At 38.6% G+C, this 19,580-nt stretch overlaps 1 protein-coding gene across 1 annotated transcript in view; it reads right to left on the bottom strand.

The window, feature by feature from the left end:
• Nucleotides 1–11,332: 11,332 nt before the first annotated feature.
• The window catches only part of LOC109438127 (amine oxidase [flavin-containing] A), a 59,374-nt gene continuing 51,126 nt past the window's right edge, over nucleotides 11,333–19,580 (bottom strand). The window contains exons 11-15 of the mRNA XM_019717753.2: nucleotides 18,014–18,071; nucleotides 16,738–16,835; nucleotides 14,746–14,857; nucleotides 14,475–14,537; nucleotides 11,333–14,282 (exon numbers count right to left, since the gene is read on the bottom strand). Of these exons, the coding sequence (XP_019573312.2) occupies nucleotides 14,136–14,282; nucleotides 14,475–14,537; nucleotides 14,746–14,857; nucleotides 16,738–16,835; nucleotides 18,014–18,071 (478 nt within the window). The 3' untranslated portion in view covers nucleotides 11,333–14,135. The remainder of the gene's footprint in view (nucleotides 14,283–14,474; nucleotides 14,538–14,745; nucleotides 14,858–16,737; nucleotides 16,836–18,013; nucleotides 18,072–19,580) is intronic.

The raw sequence follows: 19,580 nt of genomic DNA, 5'->3' as shown, positions 1-19,580 counted from the left end.
TAAATGCTCCAATGAAAATACATGGGGTGAAGCCATAAAAATGGAGGAATGAGGTGAGCCTCTTGAAATCTCCTGTGGAATTTACAACAAATTGAACAACTATAACTCCACAAAACACTCCCTGTGAAGCAGACAGGCAAGATTAAGAGGTACACTACAGAAATAACCTAAAGGCAGGCAAATTGTGTGAGCGGGGGACAAGGGAAGGGAGAAGTGCAGAGACGGGGCTGCACGGGTGCAGGACGCGGACCTAGCTCAGTGCTCCTGCCTCACTATATCCCAGAACTATCACAGCTGCAGGAGAGGGAAGAATTTGGATTGCTAAGGCTCTGCTTATGGCCCAAAGGGCTGAGGGGACATCATATAACACAGCTGAACTCAATGCTCACAGCAGAGACCTCCAAGCAAAGACTCAGGGAAGAAGGCTGAAAACGGTGGTTTAAGCCCTCAGTGCAGCAGAGAACAGAAGCCTTAGGCACTGAACCTAGCCGCACCCTCCCTACCCACCCAGAGCTCACCCCGACCCCACCTACCCAGTGCTAGATCGGAACAGTAACAGTGTCAGATCAAAACAACAGAATATTCGCAGTTCTGAGAACTGTGGTCCACAGACACAGATTCACAGCCCAAATAGTTCCCGCAAAGAGGAGGGAGCTGTGGAAGCAGGACTGGCTGTGGTGGTTGTCGCCGCCATTTCTCTGGGCCACTGCTCACAACCCACCCCACCCCTGTCCCTGCCTATCTGGACGGATCCCTGCAGGAGTAAACAGAACTGCTGAAACACACGGGCTCTAAATCTGGTGCAGGAAGAGCTTTGGAATTTCAAAAGTTCTCCACATCCCCACACGGATGCGGTACCATATGACCCAGGTAAACTGTTAACAGAGGAGAAGCCCGCCTTCCAGGGAATCCCCCCATTGTGTGAGAAGCTGCAATAGTGCAAAGAAGACATAACACTACAGTGTGAGAGAGAAAAAAAGGCTGCAGTTGGAGAGAAAATAAAACATTCTACCAACACGTACTAGAAAACAAAAGAAAGACCTCTTCCTATCAACCTATTGCAGAACAAAATTCCTGTGGGTGTCTATGAAGAGAAATAATAAATTATTAATTACCATGAATAACCAAGGAAACAAGACAGCTCAGAAAGAAAGTGAAAAGCTTTCAGAAAATGAACTTAAAGATATGGGAGTATGTGACTTAAATGACAGAGAATTCAAGACTGCAGTTCTGAAACACTCAACGAGATGCAAGAAAACACAGAAAGGCAGATTAATGAACTCAGAAACACAATAAAAAAACAACATGAATATTTTACCAAAGAGACTGAAATTTTAAAAAAGAACCAAATAGAATCTCTGGAGATTAAGAACACAATAGAAGAAATTAAGAATGAAATAGCCAGCTTAGGTAGTACAGCTGACCAGATGGAGGAAAGAATCTGTGACATCGAAGATAGAAACCTGGAAATGACACAAATGGAAGAAGAGAGACTTGAGACTTAAAAGAAATAGAAAGAACTTTACAAGAACTTTCTGACTCGATTAGAAAAGAGCAATATAAGAATAATGGGCATACCAGAAGGAGAAGAAAGAGACGGAACAGAGAGTATATTCAAGCAAATAGTCGATGAGAACTTGCCAAACTTGTGGAAAGAACTGAATCCTCGAATCCAAGAAGCAAATAGAACACCTAATTACCTCAACCCCAACCGGCTTTCTCCAAGGGACATTGTATTGAAGTTGTCAAAAATTAACGACAAAGAATCCATATGATTTCACTGACATGTGGTATATAAACCAAAAACAACAAAAGAACAAGACAAATGAGAAACAAAAACTCATAGACACAGACAATAGTTTAGTGGTTACCAGAGGTAAGAGGGGTGGGGGGTGGGAGATGAGGATAAGGGGGATCAAATATATGGTGATGGAAGGAGAACTGACTCTGGGTGGTGAACACACAATGGAATTTATAGATGATGTAATACAGAATTGTACACCTGAAATCTATGTAATGTTACTAACAATTGTCACCCCAATAAATTAAAAAAAAAAAGAATCCTCAAGGCACCAAGGGAAAAGAAGACAGTAACCTACAAAGGAAAGCCCATTAGAATGTCATCAGATTTTTCAGCAGAAACTCTACAAGCCAGGAGGGAGAGGAACCAAATATTCAAACTATTGAAAGAGAGAAATTATGCGCCAAGAATAATGTACCCAGCAACGATATCCTTTAGATATGAAGGAGGAATAAAGACTTTTCCAGACACACAGAAGCTGAGGGATTTTTCTAATACACGACCTGCACTACAAGAAATACTAAAGGAGGCTATTCAACCACCATCAACAGGGACAGTTTATGGCAACCAAAACATAAACAGGGGGAAAGTAAAGGCCTGAACCGGAAAATGGGAATGGAGAAAGTAAGCAGGCTGAAGAAAAAGGAATACTCTAAATATCAAACTCTCTTTTACAAAAACTTAATGGTAACCACTCAAAAAAAAAAAAATCCAGAACTGAAATACATACTGTAACAAAAGAAGAAACAGAGGGAAACATCACAGAATACCACCACACAGAAATAATAGACAACAAAAAGGCAAAGAAACAATGGAGACACAATCTTACCAGAAAACTAAAGATAGAATGACAGGAAATCCTCACATATCAATAATCACCCTAAATGTAAATGGACTGAACTCACCAATAAAAAGGCACAGAGTAGCAGATTGGATCAAAAACTAAACCCAACCATATGCTGTCTCCAAGAGACACATCTCAGCTACAAGGACAAGCATAGACTCAAAGTGAAAGGGTGGAAATTGACACTCCAAGCAAATGGTGCCCAGAGAAAATCAGGTGTAGCCATAATGATATCAGATGAAACAGACTTCAGGGTGAAAAAGATAACAAGAGACAAAGATGGACATTTCATAATGGTAAAGGGGACTATACAACAAGAAGACATAACAGTCATCAATATTTATGCCCCAATCAGGGAGCACCGAAACATACCAAGCAACTACTAACAGAACTAAAGGGAGAAATTGACCAAAACACAATTATACTAGGGGACTTAAATACATCATTGACAGCTATGGATAGATCATCCAAACAGAAAATAAATAATGAAATAGCAGCCCTAAATGACACATTAGATGAAATGGACATAATTGACATATATAGAGCACTTCATCCTAAAACATCAGACTATACATTCTTTTCTAGTGTACATGGAACATTCTCAAGGATAGACCATATATTGGGACATAAAATCAGCCTCAGCAAATTTAAGAAGATTGAAATCATACCAAGCATATTCTCTGATCACAAGGCTTTGAAATTGGATATCAACTGCAAAAAGAAAGCAGGAAAAACACAAATACATGGAGATTAAACAACATACTTTTAAATAACGACAGGGTCAAAGAAGAAATTAGAGGAGATATCAAAAGATACATAGAAACAAATGACAATGAAAATACATCCTACCAAAATTTTGGGGATGCAGCAAAAGCAGTTTTAAGAGGGAAGTTTATATCATTACAGGCCTATCTCAAGAAACAAAAAAATCCCAAATAAATAACCTCATGTTACACCTTAAAGAACTAGAAAAAGAAGAACAAGTGAAACCCAAGGTCAGCAGAAGAAAGGAAATAACAAAAATCAGAGCAGAACTAAATGAAATAGAGAACAAAAAGACAATAGAAAAAATTAATGTGACAAAGAGCTGGTTCTTTGAAAAGATTAACAAAATTGACAAACCCTTGGCTAGACTCACTAAGATAAAAAGAGAGAAGACACTAATTAACAAAATCAGAAATGAAAAAGGGGAAGTTATCACGGACACCACAGAAATACAAAGGATCATCCAAGAATACTATGAAGGACTATATGCCACCAAATTCAATAACCTAGAAGAAATGGACAAGTTCTTAGAAACATATAGCCTTCCTAGGCTGAACCATGAAGAACTGGAAAATCTAAACAGACCGATCACCAGTAATGAAATTGAATCAGTCATCCAAAACCTTCCCAAAAGCAAAAGTCCGGGACCAGATGGCTTCACTAGTGAATTCTACCAAACCTTCAAAGAGGATCTAATACCAATCCTGCTCAAATTCTTCCAAAAAAATTGAAGAAGAGACAGTACTCCCTAACTCATTTTATGAGGCCAACATTACCCTGATACCAAAGCCTGGGAAAGATAACACACAAAAAAAGAGAACTGCAGACCAATATCTGATGAATACAGATGCAAAAATCCTAAATAAATTCTAGCAAATCGAATGCAACAATGCATTAAAAAGATTATTCATCACGACCAAGTGGGGTTCATCCCTGGGGCACAAGGACGGTTCAACATCCGCAAATCCGTAAATGTGATACATCACATCAAAAAAAATAAAGGACAAAAATCATATATTATATCAATTGATGCAGAAAAAGCATTTGACAAGACACAACATCCATTTATGATTAAAACACTTAATAAAATAGGTATAGAAGGAAAATACCATAACATAATAAAGGCCATATATTTATTTGACAAGCCCTCAACTAATCTCATAATTAACGGTGAAAAAGTGAAGCCCTTTGCTCTATGTTCAGGGACACGACAGGGCTGTCCCCTATCACCTCTGCTTTTCAACATCATGTTGGAAGTCCTTGCCAGAGCAATCAGGCAAGAGAAATAAATAAAAGGCATCCAAATTGGGAATGAAGAAGTTAAGTTGTCACTCTTTGCAGATGACATGATGCTGTATATAGAAAACTCTAAAGACTCCACCAAAAAGCTATTAGAAATAATCAGCGAATACAGTAATGTGGTCAGCTACAAAATCAACATACAAAAGTCCATTGCATTCCTATATACTAACAGTGAAATGTCAGAAAAAGAAATAAAATACCAATTCCTTTTCAATTGCAGCAAAAAGAATAAAATACCTAGGAATAAATGTAATCAAGGATGTGAAATACCTACATGTTGAAAACTACAAGACATTTTTAAAAGAAATTGAAGAAGACATAAAGAAATGGAAAGACATTCCGTGCTCATGGATTGGAAGAATCAACATAGTTAAAATGTCCATATTACCGAATGCAATATACAGATTCAATGCAATCCCCATCAAAATCCCAATGGCATATTTTAAAGAAATAGAACAAAAAATCATCAGATTCTTTTGGAACCACAAAAGACCACGAATAGCCAAAGCAATCTTAAGAAAAAAGAACAATAATGGAGGTATCACACTTCCTGACTTTGGCTTGTACTACAGGGCTACAATAATCAAAACAGCATGGTATTGGCAGAAAAACAGACACATAGACCAATGGAATAGAATTGAGAACCCAGAAATAAAACCACATAAATATGGACAGATAATTTTTGACAAAGAAGCTAAAAACATACAATGGAGGAAAGACAGCCTCTTCAATAAATGGTGCTGGGAGAATTGGATAGCCACGTGCAAAAGAATGAAACTGGACTGCTATTTGTCACCATGTACCAAAATTAATTCAAAATGGATCAAAGACTTAAGCATAAGACCTGACACAATAAACTGCATAGAAGAAAACATAGGTACTAAACTTATGGACCTTGGGTTCAAAGAGCATTTTATGAATTTGACTCAAAGGCAATGGAAGTAAAAGCTAAAATAAACGAATGGGACTATATGAAACTTAAAAGCTTCTGCACAGCAAAAGAAACCATTGACAAAATAAAGAGGCAACCAACTGAATGGGAGAAGATTTTTGCAAACAGTGCCTCCGATAAGGGAATAATATCCAAAATATACAAGGAACTCATGCAACTCAACAACAAAAAAACAAACAACCCAATTGAAAAATGGGCAGAGGACCTGAAGAGACATTTCTCCAAAGAGGACATACAAATGGCAAATAGACATATGAAAAAATGCTCAACATCACTAATCATCAGAGAAATGCAAATCAAAACCACAATGAGATATCACCTCACCCCAGTCAGAATGGCTATCATCAACAAGACAAATAGTAACAAGTGTTGGAGAGGCTGTGGAGAAAAAGGAACCCTCATACACTGTTGGTGGGAATGCAGACTGGTGCAGCCTCTATGGAAGGCAGTGTGGAGGTTCCTCAAAAAATTACGAATAGAATTACCATATGACCCAGCAATCCCTCTCCTGGGTATCTACCCAAAAAAATCTGAAAACATTTATGCATAAATGTTTTGTGTACTCCAATGTTCATTGCAGCTTTGTTTACGGTGGCCAAGATATGGAAACAACCATATGAATAGATAAAGAAGATGTGGTATATATACACAATGGAATACTATTCGGCGGTAAGAAAAGATGAGATAGGACCATTTGTGACAACATGGATGGATGTTGAGGTTATAATGCTGAGCGAAATAAGTCAGACAGAAAAAGCAGAGAACCATATGATTTCACTGATATGTGGAATATAAACCAAGAACAACAAAAGAACAAGACAAACAAATGAGAAACAAAAACTCATAGACACAGACAATAGTTTAGTGGTTACCAGAGGGTAAGGGGGGTGGGGGTGGGGGGTGGGAGATGAGGGTAAAGGGGATCAAATATATGGTGATGGAAGGAGAAATGAACACAGAATGGGATTTATAGATGATGTAATATGGAATTGTACACCTGAAATCTATGTAACTTTATTAACAATTGCCACCCTAATAAACTTTAATTAAAAAAAAAATCTTCCTGGGAGACTAATGGAGAGGAAAGGCTGCGGATATTAGACATTCATATTTTTTATCCATGTTGCAGCTGGAAAGTAAGAGAGCCCAGGAAAATGTGTTTGCAGGAAATTCTGGTGGATGTGACACCTCTTAGTTCCCCAAAGACTAAATTGTCTTGAATATTTTAGGATTTTTATTGGAAGGAAAAAATAGTGTTTCACCAGTAGATGGCACTCTTTTAAAACAAATTTAGGAGTTGGGAGGATACCCTCAGATGATAAAGATCTCAGAGTGCAGAGAAGGACTAGGTAGTAAAAGACTAAAGGGGTGAACAATGGCCAATGGAGCAAATGGGAAATGAAAAAAATGAAAAAATCATTCAGCATTTGTTGATGATGCTTGTGGTTTTCTTTACCATTGAGTCATGCCATCTGATATGATCTGAATGTTTGTGTTCCCTCCAAATTTGTATGTTGAAGTTCTATCCCCAAAGTTGATGGTATTAAAAGGTGGGGCCTTTGGAAGGTGATTAAGTAATGAGGGTGGAGCTTTCATGAACGGGATCAGTGCCCTTATAAAAGAGACCCCACGGAGTTCCCTTGCCCCTTCCACCATGTGAGGATATAGCTTAGAAGTCTATGAATCAGAAAGCAGGCCCTTACCAGACATGAAATTTGCTGGCGCCTGGACTGTGAGAAATAAATTTCTGCTGTTCACAAGCCGCCCAGTTTATGGTGTTTTGTTATAGGAGCCTGAATGGACTAAGACACCATTTCGTTATTTTTTATTTCCTTTGTCTGCCCTATGCAGTGTCTTTACTGACGTGCTACACAGTAACATTTACGGAGGCTTGAGGACAGATCCTAGAAACCTCCCCTTAAATCTCATGTCCTTCTGGAAACTTCCCCTGCATTCGTTCATAGTTTCTTATGTTTTTCTGTCATAGCACTGGCCAGAGTCACAATGTGTTGCTTGGCACCTACAGTAGACCATGTGCTCCATGTGGTGGGCTCTCTTGTTCACTGCTGAGTTCCAACATGGTGCCTACCAGCACATAGTAGGTGCTCAATAAGTATGTGTTGAATGATGGTAAAAATACAAGGTAATAACTACTCACAAAATTTTAAAAAGTACCTTATTTCTGTTTCTATCCTGAAAAGTCTATGGATAATAGCTAATACTTATAGAGAGTTTGCTATACTAAGCCTTTACCTATATTACCTCACTTTCCCCATCAACTCTATAAGGCAGGTACTCTGAATCATAGAGTAAATGACACAAGGTTCAGTGGTGCCCTATTCACTTTGGTGGTATCAACCCATCAAAATTCTCACCGTATTGCTCTGTGGACCTTTAAGCAACCTATTTATCTTCTCTTTTTCTTGCTCCCACCGCACCACCCAAGCATACGCCCACACCACTATACTCTACCACCACTTCATCTATGGATCTCTGTTTCTTGGAAAATATCTGAGGCTGGTTAATAGGAAAACTTGGTTCCCATTGAGGTGTGGCTATAAATGAGTGTAAATAAATAATAGTCTTGTATGGGTCATACATGCATTGAGTGGAGCCTTGCTTGAGTGGTCCGCCACCTACCTTGAAGGAATTCCAACTTTTTCATGAGCCCCCAAAGCTGCCTTTAGAAACTTGGCTCCAGGCTACTAAGACAACTAGTTCATACCACCTGTCACTTTGAGACCTGCCTTCGAATTCTGAAGAGAATAGCCTTGGTCAAGGAAGGGAACAAAGCCCTGAGCTCTGATAAAGGAAAAAGAATTGTTACTGTTACCCAATACCTTCTTTTGTTTCTGTCCTTTTCCTCCAATATTTCTGGGCTAAGGGACATGCCTTGCATTTTTATCACAACCTGGGTGTAAAGTGATCAGTATAGTTTTTTAAAAAATTCTTAATTTATTCAATGTTGATGTCCTGCTTACTGGAATTATTCAGCAGAGATTAAATGCTGACAAAAGAGCTGTGATTTCTATATCATAGTGAGTATGTGATGTTTCCGATAAAGTTTGACACTGCTCTTGTCAATCACGACATTCACATTGCAGGAGATAAGCATTGCCTCAGGATGGACTGCAGGGAGGGTTATTTCTTTAGGGAGATTTCTTTCTGATTTAAGAGAGTTTTTTTTTGTCTTTCCCTTCTTCTTGTCTTTTTGCCCTGTACCAGACTTTTCTTACCTGCTCCAGGTAGTTTTCAAAAAGGTTGCTGGTCTTGGTGTTCATTTCTCAGAAAATCAAAAGCATCCAAAAAGAATTTGTCATTCACGTGATGTAATACCAAACGTTGCATTTATTTATCAGAGACTTGAGAACAATTTGAACATGTGAACACAGCCTTCATATGTGTCTTGATTGGTTAGCAATCTTTAAAAGGAATTTGAATATAAATACTCGTCTTTATATTTATATTCAAAAGAATATATTTATATTATATTATAAATATATGATCTGGGGCAGAAACTCCCCAGGTCAACCACTGTCCCCAATACTCCCTAATGTCTCATGCCTTCTCATTTTTGGCCACCTGACTCCTGAAGACATTAGATTTTGGACTTATGCTTATAAATGCATACTCCCCCCTCCCTTTGATCTTCCTATTATTAACCTGTAGCAAGGGCTCCTTCATTGAGACAGAGGTTGAAATACTTCCAGAGTTCCTTCCAAATCTGATTTTTTTTTCTCCCACATAAATAATAGTGCAGAAATACAACCTTCTAAAGCAGTTCCCTTACCTAGCAGGGACAGGTTCACAGAGATAGCTCCATTCTATCTGTAAAAACCAAAGCTCAAGTCCACAACATCTTATATGTGACAAAGGGCAACTCTATATTTTCAGGGAAAGTAAAGTGGATACTGTGGGTGCCCCTTCCTGGGTCCCCCAGCTGCTGGGAATGCTGGCTGATATCAGTTCACAACTGCAGTTTCTCAGCCTAGGTAACACCCCCTCCCAGAGGGAAGCTAATGAAGGGATACAGGGGCCAGACCCCCTTTCCTCAATGGAAGATAATTCTGAACGGCTTTCTCAGCTCCTCCTTAGGATATGCTGAGGCCTCAGTTGCAACTGAGGTCAACTTCTGCCCAATCCTGCTTTCCTTACCCCCAAGATTGTTATTCCTGAGAGCTGTCCCCAATAAACTCTCTGCCCTGACTCATGTCAGAAAACCCAACCTAAGACAAAGGAGTGAACCAAGATAGAGAAAGGCAGAGAGACTTGTCACTGCCATACTGACAAACATACGAGGTGTGATCAAAACATGCCGTGACTGTTTCAATTAAAAAAAATAATTACAGTAAAAGACTCATTGCCATTAATCCCCCTCAAAATAGTACCCCCCTCACTTCAAACACTCTTATCCCATTGTTCTTGCCACTTTCGGAAGCAGTTCTGGAAGTCCTTTTTTGCGAGTGTCTTTATTTGCGCTCTTGTGGCTGCCTCGATGTCCTCAATCAATTCAAAATATTTACCTTTCACGGTCATTTTGACTTTGGGGAAGAGCCAGAAGTCACACGGTGCCAGATCCAGTGAGTAGGATGGATGAGGACACATGATAAAGTTTTTGACAGAAATTGCCGTATCAGAAGTGATGTGACACGGAGCACTATCATGATGGAGAATGAAACTGTTTGCCCATTTCATGTTAATGCGTTGTGATCCATGATTTATGGCACACTTTAAAACATACCGTCTCTCAACCAAAGCTCACACCTGACTGACTGCACTGAACAAGTTGAAACTTGTCGCACACTGTTACTAAGGTTCAATGTGCCACTTCCTATATTGAAGATCCCTGCCTTTCCGTTGGATGGTACTTGGCAGAGGCATTCACCGTATTTTCCAATCACAATGGAAAGGCTCCATGTCACACATCACTTCTGATACAGCAATTTCTGCCAAATAAAAACATTACGATGTGTCCTCATCCACCTTATTCACCAGACCTGGCACCATGCGACTTCTGGCTCTTCCTTAAGTCAAAATGACCATGAAAGGTAAATGTTTTGAATTGATTCAGGACATTGAGGCAGCCACGACAGTGCAACTGAAAACACTCATGAAAGAGGACTTCCAGAACTGCTTCAGAAAGTGGCAAGAATGATGGGATAAGGGTGTTCGAAGTGAGGGGCGCATTTTGAAGGGGATCAATGACAATGTGTCCTTCACTGTAATAATTTTTTTTTAAATTTAAACATTCACCATATTTTTTTTTATCACACCTCGTAGAGTGCTAGCAACAAATGCATAAATCACATAATGTTGCCATAAAAGAATCCTTAGGTGCTATCAAGTGTAACCCACCTTTTTACAGATGGGGAGACTGAGGCAGAGAACCAAAGTGATTTGCTCAAGGTATAATAAGCTAATTAGGTGAAAAAGTTTGATTAGACTCCACATTGACTGATTGTTGCCCAGGTAGACAATATTCGAGCACTTAATCAGCTCCCAGGAAACCTTGGTAAAATATGAGTTAAACCGAACTATGAGAATTTGGAATCAATACGAAGTGGCTTTTTAAGCCCATCATCCATGGACAATGCCTCATTGTGACCTCCTGCTGTAAAAAGCCATTTAACCTTGGGACTATCAACTAAATAGAGGAGACATGTCTGAGTCAGGGGTGGTAGTGCACTTTATTAACAAACAAAACTACCATACAGGCAAAATCGTACTTCAACGGCAAAACACACACATATGCATACTCCCACGTGTAGCACTGGGGCACATTTTAGACAGAACATTAGGCATTGAGTTCACAAACAAACTTAATGTAGTTCAAAATACTTTGATATTTTTTCCTCAGTGTAGTATAAGTCCTTATTTAACAATTGGCAAAAAGGTTAACTTTTAAAATATAACTCTCGATCTTACTATGGAGTGAGGCCAACTCAGCCTCCAAAACTGTGAAGCAGATGCCTTAACAGGGCCATGCTCTATCGGCTGCTTAATACTGACTAGTTTCTCTGGGTTGGAGAAAAAAACCTGTGGTATCTTGGTGTTGGACAATCTCCTATATGGTGGGAGTTCTCAGCTCCGATTTCATGTCCATGCACATCGGGACTGGCATTCATTTTGATACTCAATCTGCAGCTTAATAGGGCTGATCTAATTAGGATAAATTAATTGGTTGTCTAAAAAGTTTAAGGGTAAACCACATACTCAGCTCGTCAACATTCAAGACATGGATATATTAACAACCTGATTACTATTAAAACTGTTGGCAGTTAAGAAGTTTTCCCCAAAAGGTGTGTCAGAACCAAGTTAATCAGTAGGTGAAGAGAAACAACTGAAATAGATCAGGGATGTGATTTATCAAAGCAGTTAGGTATAATATGTGATAACTCCTTGTGTACTGGAGCATATCCAAGACTTTACCAAAATTCCTAAGTTAGCTAAAATGCTTTTCAATTGAAAGATAAAGAGTGGCAGAAAAATCCTGCTCTTTGCTCTTAGGATAGGCAAAACAAATACTTAAGTCCTGACAGTAGGGCCATGACTTAATTTTGGATTTATGATAAGGTTGATTATGAAATACACCTGGGTTAGTTTCCTCTAGCAGTCTTTAATTCTCATTCAATAAAAAACAGATTAGGTTATCACCCTGTGAAGTGTGTAAATGTCTAATCACTGTTGTTTTATACACCTGAAACTAATAATGAAAAATATATAAAAATAGATTATGTTAAGAGGTTTTAGGCGATGACCAGAATATGAAATAAAATATTGAATATGGGAGAAGATAGAAGAAGCAGTAGACCCAACAGCTAAAAAACAATCATGTGACATTTTGTAGAGTGGCAAACACAATGGTATCACTCTATTATAAAAGTATAATTGAGGCATATAATGATTGACCTGATTAATAAAAAAAGATAAATTTGAATCTTAGCTTGTTTAATAACATGCTGAAATATGTCCATCAAAATTTTTATTGATAATTTGTGGCACATAAGAGTAAGCTTTAGCTATCTAGAAACTTCATTTAAAATGAAATGCTCATCAATGATGCAGAATAAGTTATTACTGTGTATCTACCACCTGTGTACCTGAGTTTATTGAGTCTTCTCAACTGCTTTATTTGATCGCATCTGTGTTTATTTTTTCTCATGTACTTATATTAAGAAAACAAATGTTTTATGGCCAAAACCTTTGGAAGGGGCTTTTGAAAATCTGACAGTTTTTAAAATGGGAATGAAAAGAGGTGGGCACTGTTCCTGGCTCACATTACTCCTTAGAGAACTTAGTCTTCATATGTGAAATCACTCAATTTTTTAAATAGAACTTAATAACTAAAGTAAGTGAATTTATAATGTAGAGCCCTAATTTCCTTTCTGTATTGATAGTCTCAACAAATAACAATATGAAATTTATAATGTGTATTTCAGTTATTTGAGAGAAATTGGCATGCTAATATTTACTCAAAGGTAACCATTTTGAAGATACATTTAAGTTAACAGATATGCCTCATTCTACTATGGTCATAGGAAAAATGAAAAAACATATATGCCAGTAAGGCCCTTCAAACAGCCAGGGTCTACTTGAAAAAAAAGGAAAATATTGCTTTCCTGAAATCGGTAGAGAATGTTATCATTGATGATGAGTGAAGTTATGTCTAGCCATCTTCCAGGAGGAAGAGAAGATGCCACATGCAGAGCTAGTCAGGGAGGCCTCATGGGCACATTCCTGCCATTAGTTTACTCTGCTCACCTGGGGAGCTGCACAAAAGTCACAGCAAGTCAATTTAATCATTTATGCTTTGGTAAACACAGTGCTTTCTAAGAAGCAAAAGGGAAAAATATACAAACAAGCTAGTGCTAAGACTACATGTCTAGAAACTTCACAGGAATTAGAAGTGGTCAAGAGATTCCTGAGGCAACAGCCCACAAAATGTTCCCCTATTGGTCTGCTTCCATTGCTTTCATGTATTACACCCTCATCCAAAGTGGGAACTGTTCACTCCAGGAAGCTGTGAGCCTGTGGGCTGTGGATCTACACCTCACCATTTCCTAAGGACTGAAAAGATCAGGCTGGGCCTTCACCTACTCAACCTCTACAGACAGCCAAATGTTTCATTTCTGCAATCATCAGGTACTTTATGTTAAAGGGGAGAAAAAGAGGACACAGACATTGTTTCCGATGAGCACTTTAACTTGAAATTAAGAAACTGATCACAAGGTTTTTTTATACTATCAATCCACACAAATCAGTCTACACAGACAAATAAGATGGAGCTTGATCTTACTGATTTTAATGAGGCGATTCTGTAATGTAAGTTGTTGTTACATTAACACTAGGACTAAACTGAGGGTTACATCCAGTGCACTTAAAGACAGTCTAGTGACATTGCCATTAATTTGTCAACATTTTGCTTCCGATGGTACAGGAAAAGAATAAGCAGAAAGTATGAGCCTGAAATTTCAGGATCGTGTCAGGGGCCTAAATTTGTACACCAGAAAACACAGGACAGTTACTGATGTGGAAAATCCAACGATCTTCAGCAGGCCTGGCACTGAAGGCAGGTTCCTCTCCCAGAAGGTGTGGGTGATTTCAACAGCTGGAACATCCTAGGTGAATGAACACAGATCATTAGCAGAAAACTCTTGCACTGACAAGGAAGGGAAAATACATATCTGTAAAATGAGTGCACAGATATGCCCTGGAGAGTGGCACCTAAAATTACACCAGAGGCTAGGAGATGAAAGGTAAGAGTTTTATGTGCAGTTACTGGTCTATGAAGATGAAGATGCTAAACTTACCTCTGATTCGGGCTCTTGAATGTATACGTCTTGCTTTTCCAGCTTGCCCCAAGCATTCAAGATCTGAAAGAAAGTGGCAATGGTATTATGAAATGAGGTTCTGTAGTTTTGACAGATTCAAGGTCCTGCTGGCCACAGATGAGCCCCATAAGTGGAGTGAGAGGGCAGAAAAGTAGACATATAGATTTATCAGTGTCAAGATCTAGAAAGACCAGATGCCAAAAAACACTAGTGGACTCAGGATGGAGAATGGCTTGCCTTCCTCTCTTACCTGTCTAGCTGCCCGTTCTCCTGCTTCTACTGCTCCCTCCATGTAACCGCTCCAGTGTGTGGCTGTCTCCGTTCCAGCAAAGTAAATCCTGCCTACTGGTTGGCGAATCACCCTTCAAGGGAAGAGTCACACAGAGTTACCTGAGAAGGCACTGAGGGTTAATGGGCCAATCGCTGCCCTCATTTACCCCACAGAAGACAGGGTAACTCAAATTGTTTCAAAAACTCCTGTGAGACTCAGCCAAAGGTGAAAGGCTCCTCCTTGTTTCCTGGACCTGCACCCAAGGTTCTGAACTTTCAAGCCAGAGAGAATCAGGCTGTCAGATCATATATTACTAAGGTGTTGTTGACCTTTTCCTAGCCATCCAGAATTAGAATATAAGAACATGTATTAAATACACAATTGGATTTATTTGCTATATGTTTCCTGTTTGCAGTCCATTCTGCTCCCTACACTGTCTTTTCAAAGGGGTGCATTCTTTATGAGATCACATCTGATGGCAGACCCCAGCCATGGGTACTCTTAGGGTGTCAGGAGGAACTGTAGTGGTGAGTGGGAAGACAGGGAGATTAAATGATTTCTGGCAAAGGAGAGACCTGAGGGATTATATGTCTATCTCAGCCACAAGATGTAAAGTACAGCATGGGGAATATAGTCAATGGTATTGTAATAGCTATGTATGGTGTCAGACGGGTAGTAGACTTGTTGGGGTTATCACTTTGTGAGGTGTGTAAATGTCTAATCTCGTTGTTTTGTACACCTGAAACTAATAAAAAACAAACAAACCTCTGTACAGTTAGTGTCTATAAATTTATCTGGAGTTGGATGGGGGCAGGGAAATGGGCCTTGTCTTACAAAGAGGTCTTGGTGAAGAGAACCATGGAAGGACTAGGCTGAATGGGCAACTCTCTTTGACGCCTACCTCATCTACAGCCACTTTCATGAAATCTCCTAAGCTGCACATCTCCACTCCAAAGGCCTTCACCTCAACCTACTATCATGCCTTTTTCCAATTCAGGAATGTTTGGCTTTATCTATTCTTGTTCCTAGTCCCATCTTACAGACTTTTACTTTGACTTCAGAACTACTCCACTTAATCAAGTGTCTTATCACTCATAAAGGGTATTTGATTCAATTAATAAAACAACAAATAAACAAATAAAAATCTTATGTAAGGAAAAGGTTAACAAATTCTTCCTTCTCTGGACAAATGTGACCTTGAGTTAACTTTCTAGCTCTGTCCCTTTGGAAACGTGATGAAGGGATAATGTCATCCATATTACCAGACAGTACTGCTTATGCTAAAAATGCCTCCTCAGCCTCACAAAGGTAAATTGCATCTGGGCCAGGAGGACTGGTATGAATTGTAAATACCAAAGTAGGAGGTTATCACTTTGGGCTTTGTTGAGTGTTGTGCCTCTTATAACTGGGCATGTCCCTTGCAGGGAACCGGGACACTATGCCTATGAGGCTGTTATAAGAGACAATGGCTCCTATGGGGCATGAGGCTTCTAAGCCAAGGCAGACTCCCCCACCTAGTGTGATTATCACCTCCTCACACGTTAGGTGCATAGTGGGGACGCACCATCCCCCCAAAGAGGAATAGATGATGTTGCCCTGTTGGCAAGATGTGTTTAGCCCATGTCCTTCTGCGTAGATTGATGCCCAGGAGCCTAGGGTAATCGTGTGAAACTAAATATCTAATTGAGCTCAAGAAGGCCCCTTGGAGCACACTGTAGCTTCTAGAATTTTCACATGTACTGCTGATATCTGAAATCCTCACCAGTGTTCTGTTATCATTCCATGTGCTGACAGTTATTGTTCTATGTACCTACATACTTATTTTCCTATGGACATCCAGAAATATACAAACTAATTACCTGGGACATTAGAAATAGGAAGGCTGGCTACTATTTCTAAAGTTCCCATTGAACTTATCTTTTTAAGTTTGGTGCATGTCTTGTATTAATCTGTATAGTGTCTGGGTAGTACCTTCCATATTGGGTCATGATCCCAGGGGGGAAGTAGGCAGTGTAGCAGCCCCCGGAGTACTGCTCTTCACACCAGTTCTTTTCTTCATAGTGCACTGGCTGCAGATCAGTGGGGAGAAAATGCCAAAAGAAAGACAAAGCGGAAATGCTGCCAGTCAACAATGAATGCTCTTTTGTATTTTACTTTAACAAAAAGTTCACACTTTTTTTAAAAAGGTGGTCCTGTTTTTCTAATTTAAGGGGAAACACGACAGTATCAAGTAATGACCTTTTATGAGGTACCAAGTGACAAAACATGTATACTTTGACTTTCTCAACTTCTTGACTAAGAGAGACATGAAGTATTTCAATATATGAAAAGGAGGGCATCTCCACAGATTCTGAAGTCTTTAAACCCAAGTCTACAGGAAACCCCATCAACAATCGGGTTCTGGAAAGGTGTGTTCAAATCTCTGGATTCTCTAAATAACAGACTTTACTTCTCCATATACCAAGGAGGTAGAAGATAAGCACAGTATATATGAAAGATTTTTTTCCAGAACACTTCTCTCAGCTAGAAAAGTGAATGATAGGAATCCTGCTAAAAAGGGGGAGAATTAAAGATAAAAATGTTTCTCAAGGGGCATGAGAGAATCTTCTCTGATTTCTTCCCCTAACACATTTTGCAAGTTTATTATTTGAACAGTTCAGAGATAATCCCCTAAAAGAGCCCCTAGATATTTAGTAGGATCTTCAGAAAGAATTTCATTCTTATAATTGCTTTCAGTGGTGGATTGAAAGCACTGAAATTCCTAAATGAGCTGTGAATTGAGTCTACAGATGGAAAAATAAATTAGTATGACTTTGGCCTGGGCAGAGAGTTTAGATTCAGTTATATTGTCAAGTATATACTACGGTGCTGTTGCCAACAAATGATGACATCTCTGGGATTTCATTTCACAGCAGCCAGTTGACACTGACAGGAGGGCAGGACCTCAGTTCTGGGAACGGATTTCATCCACCCTGGAGGTAATACCTGCAGCTCAAGGCTCTGATTCCAACTGGCTGCCAGTCATCCAGTGAACATTTAAAGAGCCTGAGGATCCAGTGCATCAGAAATTGCTTGTACCTGACAACAGCTTTCAATGGCCTTTAGTGATTGCTGAAGTTAATCCTCCAGTAAACACATTCCTTTATACTCTCTTCCTAAGGCTTTCAGGAAACCAGAATCTGCTTTGCTTTACCGTTTAGAGCACATAGAGCAGAATCTGCTAGGTATTAAAACTGGGGATTCTTACATGTAAAGCTTCTTCGGATCCCAGAACTTTGGAGTACAGCTCACAGATTTTTCTCTTCCTAAAAAAAAAGAACCAAAAAAAAAAAAAAAAGTTAACGAAGTAATTAACTGATGAGTATAGAATAAACACAGTGAGTTTCAAGTTCTTGTCAATGAACCAGATTTATCAAGGAAAAGTTAAAATCAGTGGCCTTCTGCAACTACACAAAATAAACACTTCTGTGAATGTCTGCATTCAAATTAAATCTATGCCTTGATACAGCCATTTGATTTAAAGATTCAACAGTACTTTCCTTTTTTAAAACATCTTAACATTTTTTACTACCCAATACCATATCTATTCAAGATTAAAATGGGGAAATTATTTTAAATTAAATTCAGTCATTTTAGGAATTGATTCTAAATCACTTTTCTGGAATATGTAGAATTCTAGAATAATCTCTTTTGTAAGTCTATAGTATGTATGACAGTATCTCTTAACCATCCTATATTTATGTTTCACAGGTCCTATGAACATATGATGCTCATTTAATCTTTTAAGTATAACATAAAATATGCTATACCAGGAGAGGTCTATAGTTGTTGCAGTCCAGTAATCTGCCACTTGAGAGAATGGTCTGTGGACATAGTATTCCAAAGGCCATCTGGGAAGTGGGCATGATGCTTTAAGGAAGTGACGTTACCTTAAACAGTTGCTAGTTACGCTCCTAATTCCTTATGTAAATGCCATGGCACAGATTATGTTTTAAAAATCAGTAGCTTAATTTATCTAAGGTCCTCTTGAAAAAAGATATATTTTAAACTCACAAACACTCTTGGTGAAATTAAAAAGTTCTAATTTACTAAAATCACCTATTTTAGAAATGAATGGTTCTATGTAGGGATTTGTTTGAATAGGTTCACACTGAGGCCATTGTTAATATATACTTTTGGTATTTACCTTCTTTAGTCTTTATATAGCTTAAACATTGAAAGTGCTCTGACAATGTTGACCAAAGTGTCCACTTGTATACATTTTTTTGGCATATATATATATATATATATATATATATATATATACACACACACACACACATATATATATACACACACACACACATATATATGCTCTCCCTGTCAATTTATCTACATGTTTGTGTGCCGATGCTTGAGAAAGGCCTTGACCTCTCAGTATGTGAAGATGTAATGTTTCTGTATTTCTGGAGGCTTCTATAAATTAGATTGTAATGTTCAAAATAAAAGAGATCTCTTTGTGTTGGTTGTCTAGCTGACACTCTGGGCTTATAGAATCAGGTCTGTGCCTTTGATTACCTCTGAGGAGGCTATTTTACAACTCTGTGAGCAGTAGAAAACTGATAGTAATATAAATTATTCTTGTCTACTGAAATGGAAATGATTTTTTCCAGTAGAGATACAATTGATATCTGCATAATAGAAAAATGTATTCCAAAGATTGTTTTATTTCCCTAGTTTTGCATCTGTAAATAGTCATTCCAACATTCTTGAATGTATCTGCATATCTATATCTATATCAACATCTCACTCTACACCTGTTCCTCAGATTCTCC

The sequence above is a fragment of the Rhinolophus sinicus genome, chromosome X (genome assembly GCF_036562045.2).
Source record: "Rhinolophus sinicus isolate RSC01 chromosome X, ASM3656204v1, whole genome shotgun sequence".
Classification (NCBI taxonomy): domain Eukaryota; kingdom Metazoa; phylum Chordata; class Mammalia; order Chiroptera; family Rhinolophidae; genus Rhinolophus; species Rhinolophus sinicus.
Note: the sequence above shows the minus strand (reverse complement) of the source record. Positions and strands in the feature narration are given on the sequence as shown.